Source organism: Diadema antillarum, unplaced genomic scaffold (genome assembly GCF_040938485.1).
Source record: "Diadema antillarum isolate AM-2024a unplaced genomic scaffold, OU_Dant_1.0 scf00000028, whole genome shotgun sequence".
In the NCBI taxonomy this organism is placed as follows: Eukaryota; Metazoa; Echinodermata; class Echinoidea; order Diadematoida; family Diadematidae; genus Diadema; species Diadema antillarum.
This window is the reverse complement of record NW_027270917.1, coordinates 3,763,741-3,786,155: the sequence shown is the minus strand read 5'-3', so window position 1 is coordinate 3,786,155 and position 22,415 is coordinate 3,763,741. Positions and strand designations below refer to the sequence as shown.

The 22,415-nt window shown below is 37.1% G+C and overlaps 1 protein-coding gene across 1 annotated transcript in view; it reads right to left on the bottom strand.

Moving 5' to 3' along the window:
- The window catches only part of LOC139736788 (glutathione synthetase-like), a 37,903-nt gene that overhangs the window by 14,099 nt on the left and 1,389 nt on the right, over positions 1-22,415 (bottom strand). Inside the window, exons 2-6 of the mRNA XM_071647461.1 lie at positions 19,578-19,869; positions 16,670-16,745; positions 15,829-15,974; positions 2,834-2,950; positions 1,634-1,798 (exon numbers count right to left, since the gene is read on the bottom strand). Of these exons, the coding sequence (XP_071503562.1) occupies positions 1,634-1,798; positions 2,834-2,950; positions 15,829-15,974; positions 16,670-16,745; positions 19,578-19,852 (779 nt within the window). The 5' untranslated portion in view covers positions 19,853-19,869. The remainder of the gene's footprint in view (positions 1-1,633; positions 1,799-2,833; positions 2,951-15,828; positions 15,975-16,669; positions 16,746-19,577; positions 19,870-22,415) is intronic.

Sequence of the window (22,415 nt, the reverse complement as noted above, 5' to 3'; positions counted from 1 at the left end):
GAGTGAGCACATTTGTTTTTGTCCCCTAAAGTACAAAATCAAAAGTTGCAAAAATTGACATGTTCTCTTTCATTTGCAAATGCCCTTCACGATAACATTGACAACAAAAGACCAGTTCTACACAATGAGAGACATAAATGAAATAGGAAAAATAAGCTTCTGTTCTCTTTATCTCTTTATAACCTCTAAGAAAAACAAAGTGGGAAAATAAAGGGGAAAAATAAGAATTTTCTGTCAAGTCAAACTTCAAATGACACAGGGAATGATAGGCATAAAGATGATTAAATAAGCTGAATTTCTTTATTTATTTCTTTTATTCTAGTGATTTAAGAGTCCATGTGACAATTTCAAGAACCAAACATTATTTACAATTTCTTAATTTGAAAAAAAAGCTCAAATTTCTACCATTTTTGTTAATTTTTACTTCTCTAAATTATTTCATTTAAATTTAGATTTGACGCAAGATGCTTTATTTTCCTCCATTACTTTTAGCCTTCATTGATCTTTTGGGCTTTAGAAATATCACAGAGATCAAAGGTTTATTTTTGCAACTTAATTCATGTTTCTTTTTGGGTGAAATTTGTTGCTTGTTCTTATTGTCCCATGGAAGGGCACATACGCATGAATGACAATTTGTTCAGTTTTGCGATTTTTACTTTTGTGCCTTGGAAGAGAAAAACAATGGTGTTCACTCATGCATAAAATTTCCCATTTTGTTGACCTACCAGGTTTATAGCCAATTAAATTACCTTCAATATGATGTATAATACATTAGCTTTCAGCCATATATTCTATGAGAAATCTAAACTTGAAAAAGCCTTTACTTTCTTTTTTTTTGCTGAGTGTATATATGTAAATAAAGTGTATGATTATAGACCTTTCATCCTAGTGCTTTTATATTACTAGGAATAAGAAATATTGAAGCATTATTACCTCAAATACTAGATTATTGATATTCTACAAGTATCTTTATATTCCGTTATACTTATCATTTTCATTTATCATTGATATTTACATAATATACATGTGCACAGGAAGGACAGTAAGTTGTTCAAAGTTGTATTTGATAAGACAAGAGTACATAGGATCACATCTCTGATTCCACACCTTCATCTTTTTGTGATGATGCAATGATTTCCATGATTAAAAGCAAAAACAAAACAAAAACTTGTCTTTTCAGTTTCAGTAAGACTCAGACTGATATTGCGCATCTCATTTTTGAGAAACTGCACATTTCACATGTGAACAATATTGAACATCTACGTATTAATATATTCCCATCATGCACCACTACAAAACATCTCATCAAGTAAGAGCACAATATTAAAGCAATGGATCACACTCGGGTCAATCAGCAAGAAGTGACATTTCTGTCCAGCACATCTTCATAATATGCAGCCAGCACTCTACTTTCAGTCAGGTTTTCCTCGACATTCTTACACATGCCTTCATAGACTTCAGAAGGCAGTCCAAACTGCACAGATTTTTTGTACATCAATCTGAGTTTCCCCCTCATAAAGTCATTTTAACCCGTTGAGGACGGTTTGATTTTGCGACAACACGCATTTCCCACTGACGTTTGCCCCGAGTATACTCGTGACTCGTCCTCAAAGGGTTGAAGGTGAGCACTCACATGAACAATCTCCTGTCCTCCCCGAGTTCTGCCCTTTGGCCCATGTCGGTCAGCGTCCTCCTGATGACCTTTACCCTCGGGTCACACTCCCTCACCGCATACTCAAGTTGCCTCTGGTCAATGATGTTGTTTTCATCCGCCTGGACGATGAAGACAATCACTGCTCTGTTTAGAGATAAAAAAACAAATTATATGAAATTTAAAGGGATCAAATAGTTTGGGTTGAGACCTAATTTCAGGTTTCTAACATTTTTTGGGTGAGATAATGAGAAACCTCTTATGAAATATGAAAGAGCATGTAATTCCACGAGGAATTCAACGTTTATTTGATGAAAATTGGTTTTAAAATGGCTGAGATATCCAAAACAGAGCAATTCTAATGAAGTGTGGGACTCACCTTTTATTACAATTGCTTTGTTTTACAATTGTACTTTGTTTTTGGATGTTTCAGTCAATTCAAATCCGATTTTCATCAAACAAACTTTGAATTCCTCTTAAAATGGTATGCTCTGTACTATTTCATGTGTTTTCTTGGTATCTTGCAAAAAGTTAAAAGCCCAATTCTCATCTCCACCAATACTGTACCATCCCTTTAATGCCACAATGATTTTATGATAATGATCTCATTTATTTCTTTGTGATATATTAAAGTTACTATAATGTGTTGTGCAGGGAAACAAACAACTGAAAATATGTATACAATTTGTATATTGAGTGAATTACAGGGAAAAGATTGGATATTTAAGACATTAACCAACATGCACATCAACTCATTAATGGTGATTTGAAATAGGACAGGGTATTAACATCCCATTTAGCTATAATGGGAAGGAAATTCCCCAGATCTGTATGCACAATTCAATGTGATCCTATTCAAGTTTTCAAGTTTTGCGAACATATACTCAATCAAAACACCTTCTAGACTGATGTGCCATTAAACGCATTGAAAACAGATCGAGTACTTTGAACTTGATAAAAGACCTTACTTATGTCATTTAAGTTACTGGCAGCCCATGAAAATCATGCAAGACCGACAACATGTGCTTAGATAAAATCATGAACTTAGTATGAGCACATGGGAGACAGGAAGAGGTAATACACTGTTCCTCTGAAATAAATTTCTTTGGCCAAGTACAAAACAACAGTTTGATTTTGACAGGCACCTTCCAATGACCCTTACACCAAGGAATGACTACTCACTCAGGTTGACCATAGAGCTGTACAGCCTTGACCATTCCCTGGGCAAAGCCTTGCAGACTCTCGTTGCCAGGGAGACAGGATGCGTCATACTGCTTGCCATACAGACCCAGCGTGAACCTAGATGACAGACCACAATGTTTTAAACTAAAAGAAACACATGGATCCTTTAAAGTTTTGCTTTGCTTAACACACCCTGGTGATCACATCATACATTTCAATAAATAACTGAAATATTTTCCACACCCACATAAGATGATGACAGTGCAAAAGTCAGCTAACATAAACTGACTTATGTGTACTGAACACAATACATGCATCTTGTACATCATGACGTATGTAACTACTGGCCCTGATCTTATTTCAGTTGTTCTGTATTATATCAACTTGAGTGCCACTTTATATCCAAATTATGTAAAAAGTTTTATAATATACTGGCATCATGTCAGTAACTTCGGCAGTCAACAGCAGATCTGTACAATGAATCAGCAAAGATCAACTTTCATCTTTGACCTGATATTCACAAGTTTGTTTATTCAATGTCTTAATCATAATTGTATGGTCATGCTTCAATAACTAGCACATCAGGCTTGCACAACTGGGGCTAAATATTGCAGTACGTTGCATAGACAGGGAACTTGACTTTTGACCGTAACAATCAATCTGTATATTGCCCTGTCATGATACATTATGTACCAAGTTGGATGCAAAATACTGCACTATTTGAGCTGTTGCACATTGCACAGCAACTTTTAATTTCACAATTACCTTTGACCTCGAACATTGAATATTTATTTCAATCAGATCATTGTTATCTCTCTCATGCATATACATTGTACATTGTATACGTGTGTGTGAAACAATGTGAAACACACATAAATGGAATAAGATAGAAGTATTTTCATTTTCCATCTATATTAAAAAAAAATAAGCTAGGGATTTCTCATCTTGCATTTGTGATTTAAGGGAGACAATATTTTTGGAAGTTGTTTTTTTGTAAGTATTGGTTGACTCTTGCAATTTGCAATCTAAAAACACTGTAAACTGTAGCTCTTACTACAATTTTTGGGAGCTTTCCTCATCTACAGAGCTCTGTAGATCAGAACTTACCCAAATTTTACATGAACTTGGTATTGTTGCCACAATCCTCAAACTACAGAGACACTAACTTTTTTGACATAAACAACAGCTGGAATATCCTTAAAATCAGATTTTCATAAAATCTTGACATCACCACTAGTCCACTGGACCTGGGCCAGTGAAATGTCAATAAAAAAAAAGTTTCCCTGGCAAAAACAGGCTAGTAAAATGTTGCTGCTTCATCAACATTGATGAGAAAATTATAAAGCATGGGTCCGCGTATTTCCCACCTTTTTAGGCTCGTCATTCAACGTTTTGTTGGGGTTGTGCAGGAATTAAGTAGTACATTTTTCTACACGATGATTCCGCAGTTTTCAGCAGTTTATATTGCCTTCCTCTTTTTTTTTTAGATGAAAAGTTGTACTTTCAAGAGGCAATATCGTATTATCGTATTTCACTATGTTTATTATACTACGTTGTAAATACTATAAAATCGTATTGGTTGGCAACTCTGCAACTAGTCTCAGGCATGATACTGACAAATTGGAAGCAATTCTTTGAATACATGTCTATTGTTTTATAATGAAGGCTGGACAGGTTTCAAATGATTTGGAGTTTAACACACTCTGTAAAAGCTTGCTTGTCATTTTATTTGAACAGCATCTCACCATAAACTATGTAAAATGGAAATCAAGTATGAAACATAGCAAAATCCAATGTAACAAAACGTAGAGGAACTAACAACAGTTTTGTGACAATAGAAAAAACCACATATACAGGTATGGGTTTAAATCTAAGGCTCTAGTGAGTACACTTTTGTTAAACTCATCTTTTGCAGTCTATAAATGATATTAAGCAAATAATCAACGTTGGTGAAGGTGATGGGACAAACTATCACTTCCGAGGCAATCTGGATGTAGCTATCTTTCCGAAGCGCAGCTGAGGAAAGATAGCGTACACATTCAGATCGCCGAGGAAGTGATAGTTTGTCTCATTGCCTGAAACTAAAAGTTAATTATTTGCTTTATATTCCACATCAAGGGTCCTAGAAATTCCCATTTTATTCCACATCTGAAACCGTTTTAGCTCTTTTTAGGTATCCTTACGGCTTAGGCTACGTGTGCGCGTAGATGACAAAACAATGAATTTCCTGCGCGCACCGTGCGGCACCGAAGTGAAAGTGCATTGCACTGTGTACTATCAAGTGACCTAGCTCACATGATAGTCCACAGTGCAACGCACTTTTATTTCGCGCGTAATCATCTTACGTTAGGACTGTGTGGACTGTGTGGAGATCAGCGAAACAAAAGGGACTATCAACATAGAGTGTAACGAACTTTTCTTCTCAGGTGATGTGATGGGCAAAACTACCCTTCATCACATGATCAGCTCTGGACCAATCCTATTGCAACATTCTTAGTATGTGGAATATAATGTGTATTACGAGTCAATTTTTGATCAGTTGAAATTTTAAACTAGTCAACATTAAAACATTGTAAATGTTTCCTTATTATTTCACATCAAACAAGGCAACTGAATGAAATTTTAACTTCCACCATGTTTGCTGAATAAGGATAAAAAAGCACAACATTATCATATCTCTATGCACAAAAAAAATGGGTAAAATTGACACACTGCCATCACTGCCTCATGAAAATGATAACGATTCTGATAAACATCAATGTTTTATGATAATAAATATGTGCACATAAAACTAAAGCACTACACTTAAATTTACTTTCTCATGAGCAATTCCATTGACACATCTACCCTTCTGTTTACATTCATGACGTTTATTCCACTTTAATATCATTGGCAGTCAACTTGAAAATAGCATGGAAAATGTTGCACATTTGGTATTTTGCAATCATTAGATCTTATCAAGAGATTCCCGGCATTCCATAATGTGAGAATCATTGATGAAACATGACCACTTGCAGTCACTGGAAAAGAGAGAGAAATAAAACACATTCCATATGCTTTGGGGATTCCTAGAGTTATCGAAAGCTGAGTCAGAACAATTTCACTTTGCCCTGCTTACCCTCTTGAGTGCTTTGAGAGCCCATGATAGGTAAGAAAACTCTGATATCTGCTCACCCACATAGTTTAGGACTGCCTCTAGCTGTTCAATGTTTTCTTTTAAATGTCTCAAGGGGTTAGTCATTGATGTACTGAGCACAAACACATAAAACAGGTCCACACACACACACACACAAACACATATATGTATAAATATATATATAATGTATACATTGTAGGTGATGTATCCACACACACACACATGTACATACTTACACACATATACATCTTTTTTTTTCAGTTTTCCAGTAATCTTTATTTGAATTCTATAATGTAACATGACAGAACATAACATACATACCCCCACACACAAACACAAACATACACACATACCAACATCATGAGACCATTACCACAAAACCAAAGTTATGCATAATACACTGGTGTAAAGTCAGCACCAATCAACTGTGCACAGGGGGGAATTTCCAACTACAGTGTACAGTATACTGTTTTGTAGGAACATGACAAAAGGGGCACACACTTCATCCTGGAAACCTCAATGACCCTTGATTTGTTAGCAGGATATTGTGACACATCTCTTCCCCTTTCAGTTTTATTTTTAAAATTCCTACACATTCTATTGGGTATGACATCACTGGTTGTTACAAAATGATGTATGAATCTTAATCTTAATCCTAGTTAAATGACCAAATTCTCCCCCTGAATTGTCAAGCCTCATCACATGATTAAATGCCATTAGCACGTACATCAATTTGATAGAAGAATGAATCCCTGTAGACAAGGAATGGCTGAGATCACAGCTGACAGCCGATGAACACTGTGCATGGTAGCTGGAATGGACAACTGTTCAGTGATTGGTCAAAGGTAGGCTAAAGTGAATTGTGCCCTTACTTGCTAGATATCAAAAGTTTGTTGGAATATTCCATTTTCAAAAGAAGGGGGTTTCATCTAAACAATGCCCTTGACAATTCATACATTCTATAGCAGTGTCAACATACATTTGACACAGTGGATGTCATTGCTCTCTTCTCTTTCTATACAATGTATGTCTCAATTTCTAGGTCTATTTGCCTAGATTCCTTAAACAGTGCCACACTTTGCTTCTTCTGGTAAAAGACATTTTTTTTTCCTTATTAATTCTCCTTTATGTCAGCTTTGAGGAGATAAAAGCTCTTTCTCAGAAGTATGCAGACGTTATGACCCTAAATATTTGACACTTGCATAAGAGAGCAGAAGGCAGACGTGCAAAAATGCAGAGCTCACTAGCAATAAACAAAAAACAAAACAAAAACACAATCAAACACAACTTCTGCAAGATGAGATGACCAGATGATTTACACAAGGGCACATTGACATTCAAGATCAAGTTGGAAAGTCATTTGCAATAGTGCATATATTCAACAGGGGTGGAGCCAGGAATTCCATATTAGAGGCCCCAGTTTTACTGAAACACATTTTTAGAATGAAAAATCCCATGCATTATAGAAGAGACTTGCCCAAATCAGTTACTGAGGACTACAGTTAAACTCGCATAAGTCGATCTTCTCGGGACTGAGCAAAACACTTCGACTTAGGCGATTTTCGACTTGTGCGTAAGTCGAAAAAAATCGACTTACAGTTACACCACACGTACATATGTATAATGTACATGTATGTTGTCTACTCTGGAGCCGAGAGCTGGAGCGGTGTGCCCGATATTTGCCCTTCAGCAAGACACTTTATCCACATCGATGCAGGCCAGGGGCCCACACTAACTTTTATTTTGGTGGCCCCAAAATGATTGATTTTTATTATTTGGTGGCCCGGAAAACAAAAAAAAAACAACCAAGCAAAACTAAATCGGTCCTACGTTCGGTCCGAAAGTTACCGTTATTTATTTCTGATTGTAAAAGCAATCATCCACTATCATCCTTATTCATTTCCGAACGTGAAAGCAAACATCCACTTTTTATCGTATCATCTAACTGAGCCGATTGATACCGTTAATCATTTATAAATGTAAAAGAAACAATCTGTTACTTATTTTAGCATCGTACGGAGCAGAATATTACCATTATTCAATCTCCAAATTCAAAAGCAAACACCCGTCAATTATTTCAGCATCGTACGGAGCCGAATGTTATACTGTTTTTCATATTCGAACGTCAAGGCAGACATCCGACATTTACTTTACCATCAAACGCAGCTGAATGTTATTGTTATACATTTCGAAATGTTAATAGCAAATGTCTGATATTTATTTAAGCATCTTAATTATGGAGCAGAATGTTACTGATATTCCCTTCCGAAAGTAAAAGCAATCATCTGACATATGTTTTAGCATCTTCCGGAGCCGAATGTTACATGCTATTTACTTTCGAACGTAAAAGCGAACATCCGGCATGTATTTCATCATCGTACTGAGTTGAATACTATTGTTATTCATTTCCGAACGCCAAAGCAAATATTCAACATTTATCTTAGCATCTTCCGGAGCTGAATGTTATTGCTATTTACTTTGGAACATAAAAGCAAACATCAGACATTTATTTCATCATCGGACGGAGTTGAATACTATTGTTATTCATTTCCGAACGTCAAAGCAAATATCAAACATTAACTTTACCATCAAACGCAGCTAAATGTTACTGTTATTCATTTCGAAATTTAAGAGGAAACATCCGACAGTTATTTAGAATCGTATGGAGAAGAATACTGCTATTCACTTCCGAACGTAAAAACAATCATCTGACATTTATTTTAGCATCTTCTTGAGCCGAATGTTATTGCTATTTACTTTTGAAAGTAAAAGCAAACATCCGACATTTATCTCATCGTCGTACGAAGTTGATTATTATTGTTATTCATTTCCGAACGTCAAAGGGATACAGAGCATCTTCCGGAGCTGAATGTTATTGTTATTTACTTTCGAACGTATTTATAAAAGTAAACATCCGGCATTTATTTCATCATCGCACGAAGTTGATTATTATTGTTATTCACTTCCGAACGTCAAAGGGATAATTCGACATTTACTTTAACATCTTCCGGAGCTGAATGTTATTGTTATTCACTTTCGAACGTGAAAGTAAACATCCGGCATTTATTTTATCATCGTATGGAGTTGAATATCATTATTATTCATATCCGAACGTCAAGGCAAACATTCGACATTTATTTCAGCATCTTCCGGAGCCATATTTTATCCTTATTCATTTCCGAACGCAAAATCAAATATCTGACATTAATTTCAGCACCGTACGGAACGGAATCTTACCATTATTCATTTCCAAAAGTATAAGCAAACATCCGACATTCATTTTAGTATTCGAAATACGGAGTCGAATATTACCGTTACTCATTTCCAAAATTCAGAGCAAACATCTGACATTTATTCTAGCATCTTATGGAGCCGATTGTTACCGCTGTTCATTTCCAAAACTGAAGGCAAACATCCAGCTTTTTTGGTGGCCCGGCGTGCGTTTTTGGTGACCCCGGTCGCGAAATCGTGATTCGCGAAATCGTGATTTGATTCGCGAAAAGACTCCGCTAAATATAAGGCATAGATCGCTACACTCGGCAGGGGCTACGTCGTCCTTTCACCAGGTCTCGTTTCAAAACCCAAATCTCGCGTGAGTTCTTGCGTTACCTATCGTTAATGTTAACGAAACATCGTTAATTTGCGCTAGGGATCGTTACTCATCGTTACTACAAACGTTAATTTTCCCGATCGTTAGTTAGCGTTACTAACGATTCAGGTGAAACCGCTTGCGTTAATGAAACGTGAATGTTCATTAACGCAAAGTTTCTTTTGGTATATACCGTATGTAAACAAAAACTGGCGTCTCGTGATTTTGACAGTGATTTATCACACAATAAAATCTGATTCGACTTAGGCACAGTGAATTCAATGTTTTTTCCGTGAAAGTGTTCTTGGAATTTCATCGACTTAGGCGAGTATTCGACTTACAAAATTCGACTTGTGAGTGAATTAATACACGTAAGTCAATGGGGAAAAATCGGGACTTTTTAAAATCATCGACTTGCGCGATTATTCGACATATGCGATGTCGACTTAGGCGAGTTTAACTGTATTTAAGAATAAAGTTACACAATTGAAATCAATGGTATGTATGGAACAGTTGGTGGGCTGGGTTTTAAGAAACAACTAGAAATGTTGCTATGGCGACTGGTATGCCTCTGCCATAATGCATGGTTCTCCGAATAAGTCTATAGCACAATGTCTTGACAATGTGTGACGACAGTTTCACATAACTGGCAAAATATCAAAATGACAGGTTTGTCACAAATGCATTGATTGAAACTTTCCTTGAACTAGGTTTATTTGGATGAATGGCTATACTGTCTAATAAGAGTGCAGGTATTTGGGGGATTGTACCAAACTTTTGACCCTTTCATAGTTTAAAGAAGAAGTGAAAATTAGCACTTTTACTTGACCTTTGACCTTTTGGCCTTTGACCTTTTGACAAGAAACTTCCAAGAGAATCTGTATTGGGTAATAGATGCATACACCAAGTTTAAAGAAAAAATCCTGCAGGCATTGCACAGATACTGTAAGAGGGAAATAATGACATTTTGATGAGGTGACCTCTACCTTTAACCCCTGCCCTTTGACCCATGACCCCTCAATTCCCTACATGATAACTGCCAGTCAGTACATGCATATATACTAAGTTCCACGAAGATACCTTAAAATATTTGCAAGATATGGAGAAAAAAGTGAAATTTTAACATTTTCACTTGACCTTTGACCCTTGACCTTTGACCTCATGACCCAAAACTGTCTCTGGGGAATCTTTATTCGATAGTTCATGCATACACCAAGTTTCAAGAAAATACCTCCAGGCATTGCAGAGATAGGGGAAATAGTACAATTTTGTGCATTTGACCTTGACCTTTTGACCTTTGACCTTTTGACCTTTGACCTTGAGCATGTGCGCCCAAAAGTTGATAGACATAACTTCGCCCACTCATACATATACATGCCAAGTTTCAATACGATACCTCTAACGGTTTCTTAGATACGCTGTCCACAAAATTGATTATGGACGGACGGAAGGACGGAAGGACGGACGGACAGACGGACAACCCGAAAACATAATGCCTCCGGCGACACTTCGTGGCGGAGGCATAAAAAAGCCTAGCAACAGTATGACCTCTTGCAAAACAGTACCCTGTGAATGGAATGAAATTTCTTCTACATAAATATTTATAAGAAAACATTAATTATTATGTGATATCAATTTTCTCATAATTTTGGTCACAAACCCTATCTCTACATTTTTTAATTTTTTTCTTTAACATTAAAGTCAGATAGACACCTAATGGTGAGTGATTTATGTGTGTGTGTGTGTGTTGTGGATATTGTGAAATGAATGGAAAACTGTGCAATATGGTTTGGGAAAATTTCCAAAGCCCCTGTACATGCACAAGCTTCATAATAACTTCAGTTACAGCTAATGTTGCAATGTAAAGTAATATTGATTGCATGTGGCGAAATAAGACAGTATGAAATGTTGACACAAAAGACACCTGGGCCCTGTTTCATAAAGCTGTTTATAAAGTTTCAAATAACTTACGAGCGACTGGTGATCAATTCTGATGTGTTATACTTATCAGAATTTCCATATTTTTCCCCCTTTAGACAGATCCAAAATGATATATCTTTGTGGATATTGTGAAATGAGTGGAAAATGTGCAATATGGTTTGGGAAAATTTCCAAAGCCTGTAGAGACAAGTGTCATAAAAACTCCAATTACAGCTCATGTTAAAACTCCAATTACAGCTCATGTTGCAATGCAAAGTATCAGTAATACTGACTGCCATGTGGTGACATAATATAAGACTAACAGCACGAAATGTTGACACGGTACATCTGCTCTCTATACGACAATTGGTGCATTTTTGTGAATCACTTGTTCATATTGTCACTATACAATGTACATCGTGACTGCATTCAATTTTCTTGAGGTCAAAATGATTTCATATGAATAATGCCATATGGTATCTTTCAACAGCAAGTTCAAAGTTCCATGACGATTATAAATCTGATCGAGCGTAAAAAAAAAGGGAAACATTCCACAGTGGTGATAGGACTATTTCAAAAATTATTCAATTTCTGACTGTCTAATCCATGCTTCACATCAGAAATATGACACATAAGCATACATGTTCATATCATAAGTATGATACATCTACTGTGGGGAATAATTTTCCAACTTAAATTTGATTACTAATTTCAGCTGATGAATAATATATCAGATGACTATTATATCCTATATACTTCCGGGAAGGGGGGGGGGGGGGGGGACCCCTGCTACATAAAAGAGTGTATAGCAGTGGTATAGAATGTGCATAGCAAATTGTAATGCAATACCAGGGAAATCATTTCTCGCACTGTCCCAATTCACCCAAGATCCATTGCATTCCTATCAACCTCGAAACAACATGGCAGTATTCTGAAGGCTGCAAAAGGGTTTAGTTTTGTTAGAATTCAAACAGTATTCTAACTAAAATGCCATAAATATATGTTGCTATACAATTTGGATTGGTTTTTTTTTTTATGAAACCTGACAGTATTTTCTGGGGGTGGGGGGGGGGGGGGAATTGTATAAAATGATATTTGCTATGCACCACTGCAAGTCAATGCATGCATTACTGCAAATGCTAGTAGCTACGTTGTAACCAGGATGCAGTGGTTTGGGGGAATTCTTGGAAAAGAACTACAGCAATGTCAAAATTCAGCATAATGTTTGTAATACTATTCAAAATAAACAGGTAAACACGGAGATGCGTGTACATACGTACTTCTATGACATGCAATAACCTAAGTTCACTGACATACAATGTCGCTAGATTACAGAACCACCCCCCCCCCCCCCATGTGGTTTTTAATTCACCTGTTTGTACTTCCTATTTCAATTCAAAAACATAGTTCTCAGAAGGGCTCAAAATTCATCCTCCACCATTTGGAATTTGCTGTCAATACACAGAAAGGGTATATCAAGAAACTTGACTGCCTGATGCAATTTGCCTGGATGATGAATTGTTTTGGAGTATTGTGAGATCAAAGGTATAAAATAATTTTGATTGTAGTACTGTGTTCAACTTTTATTCCTGGAGCACCCTTCCCATTCATTAATAGGTAGGTAGAGCATCATAACAATACATTCAAGTACTGCAGAGATATAAAACAAAAAAGAGTGAACTTTCAAAGTTTGACCTTGACCTTCAACTTTTGGCCTTTAGCATGGGTACCTACAAGTTGATAGAAACAGCTTTGTCATCTCATACATACCGGTATGTTAAATTTCCTTTGGATACCTCAAATGGCTCTTTAAAGTTATGTCGACCACAAAAATTGATTTACTGACACGGACAGACAGACGGATAGATGGACAACCCAAAATCATTTTGCATGGTTGCAATTGCAAGTTTCGTGACAAGCACTAAGTCTGTAAACATTCAACTGATATAGGTTAGGGCAAACATTATTCTTCATGCCATGTGGAGGAGCTACGACAAGTTCTCTGCCACTGTTCTAGAATAATGAACATTTTGCAAATTCTGTATTATATTTCTTTAGCAACTGTCTTCTATTCTTACATCACAAAATGTTGCCAAGTTCCCATCAAGAGAGGGCAACACTAAATTCATAACTTTTCAATTTTGCCACTTGCAAAATCATCAGGAAGTCCCAATTAGTGAAAATTACACAAAGTTTGCTAAACATTATATACAGTACAGTACACATATGGTGTGAAAAGGCTTCTCAGCTGAATTAAGGATAAAAAACTGCCAGATTCAATGAACAGGTATCTATAGACAATGCATAGCTTGTTTGCCTTTCTATTTCTGCCCATTCAACAAAATCATCATAACTGGATATGCCTGGCTGAAATTCCAGCCTGAAAATGGCATTTTTAATCCATGCTAAAGTGATCTTTCAACTTCACCTTTGACCTAGATCACTTCTTTTATTAGCTTATTATCTTTCCTTTTATTTTGATCACTTGTACTTAATAATATCACCATTTGAAAGTAAAATCAAATGTTATTTCTGGAATGTAATGTTACCATGATCGGGGGGGGGGGGGGGGGGGGGGGGCAACCGGCGCATGTCCCCCTTATTTTTCATTAAAAAACAAAAATAAATGAAATGAAACCCAGAATGGCACCAGAAATATTAGCTGCGCCACACCCCCCCCCCCTTACAGAATTCCTGGATCCACCCCTGCCATGGTAACTGTCAAAGTTCAGTGACCTTTTATCTTTCAACCTATGAGATTCCTTTTTTCCCCTAAAGTCAGGGATATATACTATGCACATTTCATGTTGCTTTTATTTCTTTCTTTCTTTCTTTTTTGGTCAAGTATGCACAAAATCTACAAAAAGGTTGATCTGAAATTGTGTTAACAAGATCTGGGCCCCATTTCACAAAAGATGATAAGACAGCAACTCTTGCTGGAATGGCAAATTCCTATCTCGAAACAGCCCATCAGGAAGCTGGATATTGTCATTACCATGACAACTGCCATTCCAGCTAGAGTTGCCATCACATCAACCTTTTATGAAATGGGGGCCCTGGTGTACACAGACAAACAGATGGACAGACAGCCCAAAACACGACATAGTGCCTTGGACACCCTTTAGGGGATTTAGGATTAACTAGAAATGTCACTATGGCGACTGGTGTGCCTCCGCCATAATGCATGATTCGCCCAATAGGTGTATAGTAAAATGTCTTCACAATGTGTGATGACAGTTTCACGTAACTGGCAAAACAATGAAATGACAGGTTTGTCAGAAATGTCTTGAATGTTCACTTTCCTTGAACTAGCTTTGCTTTAATTGTCTAAGAGCACATGTACACTTGGGGAATTGATGATTTTTACTTGACTTTTAACCAACCCTTACATAAACTTGTTTATACATTGAATGATTTTCAAGGTATGAGGAAAAAGTAACTTTTAAGGAGTTGACCTTGACCTTTGACCCTGACTACTGACCCATGACCCCTAAATTCCCTAGCTAATCCCTGCCAGTCAATGCATGCATATGTACCAAGTTCCATGAAGATACATCGAACCATTTGCGAGAAAAGTGAAATTGTAACATTTTCACCCGACCTTTGTCCTTTTGACCTTTTACCTTATGACATGAAACTTTCTCTGGAGAATCATTACACAGTAGTACATGTCTACACTTAGTTTCAAGAAAATACCTTTGGGCATTGCATAGATATATAGGGGAAATAGCAACTTTTTTAGCATTTGACCTTGACCTTTTGACCTCTGACCTCATGCCAATTTCACTAAAAAGCTGCTCAACTAATTGCCCCATTATACTTCATCCTTGGACCAAGTTTGGTGAAAGTTGCTTCATCCAGTTTTGAGTTATCACATAAACAGATAAATTTTAGGATTTGACCTTGATTTCTGACCTTTGACCTCTGTCCAATTTCACTCAAAAACTAATCAAGTAATTGTCCAATCATATATCATCCTCGGACAAAGTTTGGTGAAACTTGCTTGATCCAGTCTTGAGTTATCACGTAAACAGATACAATTTCATGATTTGACCTTCACCTTTGACCTTGGCCTTTAGCCGATTTCACCCAAAATCTAATCAAGTAATTGCCCCATCATACTTTATACTTGGACCAAGTTTGGTAAAATTCCAGTCAATATTACTCAAGTTATCGCGTAAACGAATACGGACGGACGTACGGACGGACAACCCGAAAACATAATGCCTCCAGCACCACTTCGTGGCGGAGGCATAATAAAACGAACTGAATCACGGCAGAAAGCTAAAAATGTCAGAAAAAGCCAGTACTGATGCATCTCTGCAAGCAAGTTTGATACGTCCCACTCACCGATGGAGGAGCTGCATATTGGTGGCCATGCCCCCCAGGGAGGCAGCCATGGTGTTGATCTCCACCATGGAGAGTTCCATGTTTCCTGGGCCCCCTCTGGCAGTATCCAGAAGGTAGTCTGTCCTGAACAGACCCAGCTCAACATCCTGAATGAGAAACAGTCAAAGAGCATCTCACTTGAACAACCCTTACACTCATCAGGTGCAGCTCATTATGTCAAAGTTACGGAATGCAGACTATTATAGTATGAATGATGACAATGTTTACAAAATATGAAAAGATAAACACTATCAAAACCTATCACTGCCATGATTGAGCTCCCGTAACAGCTATATCGAAGTTCTGGCATTTTAACCCATTGAGGACGGTATGATTTTGCTACAACACGCATTTCCCATAGACGCTTGCCCGAGTGTACTCAGAACTCATCCTCAACAGGTTAACTTATTCACTGACATCAGCATAATCTTTGTCATTATCTCGATCAAAACAAGTTGGTACAGGTCTACATTGGGCTTACATTGCTTCTGAAGGACTTCAGAAGAGTCCGAGAGATCAGATTTTGCCATGTTTTTTTTTTTCCTGCCAAATTTCTTCCCTGTTTGATATCAAATGAAGTAAACTAATACCATCTTTACAATCACAAAAACTCAAATAATAACCAAAATGTATAAAATAACCCAAATAATTATGACAATAACCCTTTTGTTGAGCAGCATAATCTCTGGCAGTTACGGTACTCTTTACAAATGATACATATGGGCAAAAAATAAGAAGATGCACAAATTACACTCCTGTTTACTTTTAACTCAACTATGAGAAAAAAAAAAAACTTCCTCACCTTTGTACAATTTTCCTTGTAAACTTGTTCATAGATCTGAAATAATCTTCCTGTGAAGTCATCAACTTGTATTGTCCTGTAGAAAGTGATTAGAAATATAATGGATTGATGCAGTATGAAAGAATTGATGCCTTGAAGTAATAACAAGCATAAATGCATTGATGCTTCTTTATATCACCAGACATGTGTGGTCAAAATCATCAATGAATGAAGTGTGCTCTCTTTCAGGGAAATGGTGTTCTATGCAGTTTGGTATAATAATTTGGTAGGAAGGGTAGAAATAAATTGAAAATTACTTCTTTTATATGATAATGTGAGAGGATAAAGGTCACATGCTGTATGTTCCCTGTCCCCAATTCAAAAAAAAAGAAGAAGATTAATTTAAATTCATAACTCCAGCTAGACATGCCCAGCAATGATCCAAGGTGGTGGACAAGGTAGCCATGACTTGACAATTATTTGCATTTTATGAATGTAATCATGGTGATGGTCCCAGTTAAAGGTCACTGCACTTTGGCTAAAGATGCCAATCTTGAGCCATAACTTCAGTGAGGAATCTCCATTGGCAGTACTATCTGGTTAAGAATGACTGAAATACATGTATTCAACAACTGACTGCCTGAAATGACAGGGGTAAAAGGTCAAAGGTGAAGTATCACCAATAATTATCCTAAGCAGATCAAAGGGGGGGTGTCAGTTTGAATAACATTAGGCCTATTTAGTGTAATGTATAGAAATAAACACAGATACAGTTCGACCTCGATTATCCGGCCATGTCGGGACCAGCGCTCATCCGGATAAGCGAACAAATTGGCCGGATATGGGAGACACAATTGATGTTAATATAGCTGCCGTCCAAGCTGCCGTCCAAACTGCCGTCCCTGTGCACTGGCAGCTACAATTAGGCAGGTAGCGCATCCCGCAACGGTGGTTCTTATGGTGAATTTATAGATCATAACTGCTTACTTTTGCGATGATAATGTGGTGTGAATTTATGTTAGTTCTGTCTGGAATATTGTAGGTAAATCGTGTAAGTTTTGCAGAAATTCTAATTGAGTTCAAAGTCCCTGTATTTTCTCAATTTTTGGATGGAAAAAATGTCCTTTATTGCGTGAATGCATCCAGATAATAGAGATTTCCAGATAAAAGGAGGCCGGATAATCGAGGTCGAACTGTATGATAATTGTGTGAGAAGTGGTGGTATCCCAGTTAAATGTTATCAACACTCCAATTGCTCCAATTCACCTTCTTTTTAAAAAATATTTTGAGTGGGAAATCTAGAAATGTCTCTATGGCAACTGGTACACCTCCACTACATTGCATTATATTCTCCCAATAGGTCTACAGTATGTCTTGTCAATGTGAGACAAAAGTTTCACATGATTGGTGACTAATCACTATCTGGTATTATCTGACAATATTTTGTAGCATTTTCAAAAATAAACAAAAGTGAAATTTTTTATTTATTCTTATGACCCTTCACCCAATGCCTGGATCTCTGCCTGCAAAATCGTAGTACAGTTACAATGCATGCATATCAAGTTTATAAGGCGTTTGCATCTATTCATTTCCAAGGTAAGGATTTCAGCATTCTCACCGGACCTTTGGCCCTTGACCTCATGACCCAAAACTTCCCATGAAAATCAGAGTTGGGAAATACATGTATCATTCGTACCAAGATTCATAAAGATATGGAGAATAAAAGTGCAATTTTCTGCATTTTCTCACCATAAATGTTTAATTAAAAAACAATATATGTTAAAACTAGAAATGTTGCTATGGCGACTGGTATGCCTCCACCATAATGCATGGTTCTCCAAATAGGTCTATAGCACAATGCCTTGACAATGTGTGATGACAGTTTCACATAACTGGCAAAATATTAAAATGACAGGTTTGTCACACATGCATTGAATGTTCGCTTTCCTTGAACTAGGCTTATTTGGATGAATGGCTATACTGTCTAATAAGAGTGCAGGTATTTGGGGATTTGTACCCAACTTTTGACCCTTTTATAAGTTTATAGAAGAAGTGAAATTTAACACTTTCACTTGACCTTTGACCTATTGGCCTTTGACTTTTGACAAGAAACTTCCCAGAGAATCTGTATTGGGTAATAAATGCATACAGCAAGTTTCAAGAAAAAAATCCTGCTGGCATTGCATAGATAAGAGGGAAATAATGGCATTTTGATGAGTGGACCTCAACCTTTGACCCATGATCCCTAAATTGATCACTGCCAGTCAGTACATACATATATACTAAGTTCCATGAAGATACCTTGAAATATCTGTGAGATTGTGTATGGAGAAAAAAGTTAAATTTGAACACTTTCACTTGACCTTTGACCCTTGACCTTTGACCTCATGACCCAAAACTCTCTCTGGGGAATCTTTATTTGGTAGTTCATGTACATACACCAAGTTTCAAGAAAATACCTCCAGGCATTGCAGAGATATAGGGGAAATAGTATAATTCTGAGCATTTGACCTTGACCTTTTGACCTTTGACCTCGAGTGTGTGCATCCAAAAGTTGATAGGCACAACTTCGCCCACTCATACATATACGTGCCAAGTTTCATTAGGATACCTCTAACAGTTTTTTAGATACACTGTCCACAAAGTTGATTACGGACGGACGGACGGACAACCCGAAAACATATGCCTCCGGCGACACTTCGTGGCGGAGGCATAAAAATTACATGCTCATTGTGCAGACGAGACACAATGGTGTCTTTACACACACTGAATGTTACAGACATTGCACTAGTAACCATCAACATTAAGTGCTCAGAGACTTCAATGTAATTTGCGCTCCATGAAAATGGTTTATTATTATCATTATAAGTCAATGATGTGAGTTTAACTATGGACATCTCACATACAGTAACTACATCTACATGCTTACCTTGCAAGGGTCTTGGTGAGAAAATCTCTGTCCTGGCTTACTCTGAACATGACGAGGTTTATTCCATTTTGCACACTCTTGGCCTTTTCAAAGAATTCCTTCGGCAAGGGGGAAGGGAAAAGAGTGAAGGGAATGGGGTGGAACAGCCCTTCTTGCTTGGATCTATAAACGATGCCATGAGCACAGGCAAAATCTCTCGCCTGATCCACAAAATCAGACAAAACTTCTGCCTCCAGAGGAAAGTCCACGACTTTGCCTAATATGGAGTTTGTCATGGTTATTATCTGCGTACCTGCAGAGAAATAGTGAGCAACAGAGAAACAAAAATTAGGGTGATACATTACAAGTTATGTCTCCAAACAACTCCCCCTACCATGACAACATTATGTGAACCTCTATAAGATCTTACATAAAAAAAAATAAAAATAGATAAATAACAGGGTGCATAATGTTTCAAGCATGCACCTGCAACCTGCTGTATTTTTACTAGATTGCAAGATGAGTCAATTATGTTTTGGCTTTATAAGCTAAAGATATATCAAATTAAATATCATACACAATGTAGTATAAAATAGTCACCATGATTCAAGCAAAACAAGAATAGAAAGAAAAGGATATCTAGACATTATTCTAAACCCAAAATAATGATTCACTCAGGCCAAATGAAGCTTTACATGATTTTTTTTTTTCATTCTGTTGTTTGACTCTTAATTATGCTTTGAGAAACTGGTGAGTCATCACCTTGGCTTCTATCTTCCAATACAAGTCAGTAATTTCATGATCTATACCAACACGTTTACCTTGTTACACAGTAGATGGTGCACTGTTTAATGTTGAATGCAAGTGTACATTATTTACAGTGCATTTATCTTTTGAGATTATTCACAATGCAAAAAAAAAAATAATAATAATTTGTAATGAAGGCAAGGAGATAAGCTGACAAGCTTTTGAGAGTGGATGGACATTGAACCATGGAGTGAATTTGCTGCTATTCCCAGACAAAAAGAGAGGGCAGGATGGTACATGTATCTAGGCCTAATAAGTATAAAAGAATAAAATGCCTATTTAACCACATATCAGAAAGATGAAACTTTGGTATTAGACAAGCAAGGGCCCGGGGGTAAACAGTAAATAGCCAAATGTCTGTCTCCAACAAAGTGTCTGGAAACCATGTGATCAGAGCAGAGGTGTATGAGGCGCCAGGCCTTGTCTTCTCTCAGTATCTTATCTTACTTTGTCTTGTGTCATCTCAATTGAAATGATGATATTCTGTGAATTAGACTAGCTAGTAAATTTAGCGTACTAGATCTAGACATCTAGCTAGGTCTATCTAGACAGAAAGATCTGTCTGTCTGGAGGAGTCTTTTATTTTTTTGACGTTCTTGCTCTCCTTAGGAGGGGATCCGCGAAGCCAGACGCAGTCTCTGCGGAACATATCCCCGATACCCGAAGACCAGATAAATTTACAGACGGATCTTTCAGTCAAGGTCTATCTAGATACAGAGTAAAAGTTTAGATCTTGATATAATCCAGGGCCGGCAGAGCGTTTTCAAAAGTGGGGGGGGGGGGGCACTTCTGGGTTTCATGAGCTAACAAGTGGGGAAAAAAATGCTCTTCAGCTCATCTTTCTCCTTCCACTTTTGATTTTCTTCAGCCGACAAGCAAAAAAAAAAAAAAAAAAAAAGAAGGATCTTTAGAGGAAAAACATAACCTTACCGCGCTCACACTTCAATTCAAGACCTCTATTTTTCTTTTTAGTGCCACTTACGTACTTCCGGGATAAAAAAAGTGGGGGGGGGGGCCCAAAGTGATGACACCTTATGTATTCCTTTGTATGGTGCACAAAAAAATTGGGGGGGGGGGGGGCCCGAGCCCCCCCCCCCCCCTCCTCCGCCGGCCATGTAATATTGAGTAGCGTTTTCGCTTGTTATGACCTTATTTTCCTATGCCTTAAAGAGAACGCAAACCCAAAGAGCAATGTAGATTGAGTGAAAGCAGCAACATTAGTAGAAGTAGTAGAACACATCAGTGAAAGTTTGAAGAAAATCGGACAATCGATGCAAAAGCTATGAATTTTTATAATTTTGGTGTTGGAATCGCTGGATGAGGAGACTACTAGAGGTTATGACGTATGAGTGGACAACAATATAAAGAAAATATAAAGAAAATTCCACAAAAATTCATTTTTCATGAAAATTACAAATTCCATCACCTTGATACCCCTACTTTCTGAAAGCGGTTAGTCAAATGCTCTTTCATCAATGCTAGAAAGGTGAATTTTTTAATTTCTATGTATAATGTACATTATGTGCATCACACATGTTTCACTCCCAACATATTTTTAGGGCCTGTGCAATTTTGTATTTATGACTTTGCATTTTTGATATATACTTGTCATAGTCAGACGTCAGCATGTTGAAAGATTCAATGCATCAATAGTATATTTTATGTTCTATTTTTATAGTCTCAAACATACCTCTTCATTTCATTAGTATTTCAGTTTAATTAGTTATGATATATCGTTTGATGATGTATCGAATTGTTAATTGATTATCAGTCATTTTTTTTTTTATATGTGATCTGTTTGTTATTCTTGTCGTGTTATGCTCTGTTATCTTGCTAGTGGAGGAAGATTTTCTGTACAGTTGAACTCGCATAAGTCGATCTTCTCCGGACTGAGCAAAACACATTGACTTAGGCGATTTTCGACTTGTGCGTACGTCAAAAAAAAAACATTGACTTACAGTTACACCACACGTACATATGTATAATGTACATGTATGTTGTCTACTCTGGAGCCAAGAGCTGGAGAGGTGTGCCGCAGCACGGGTCGCCCGG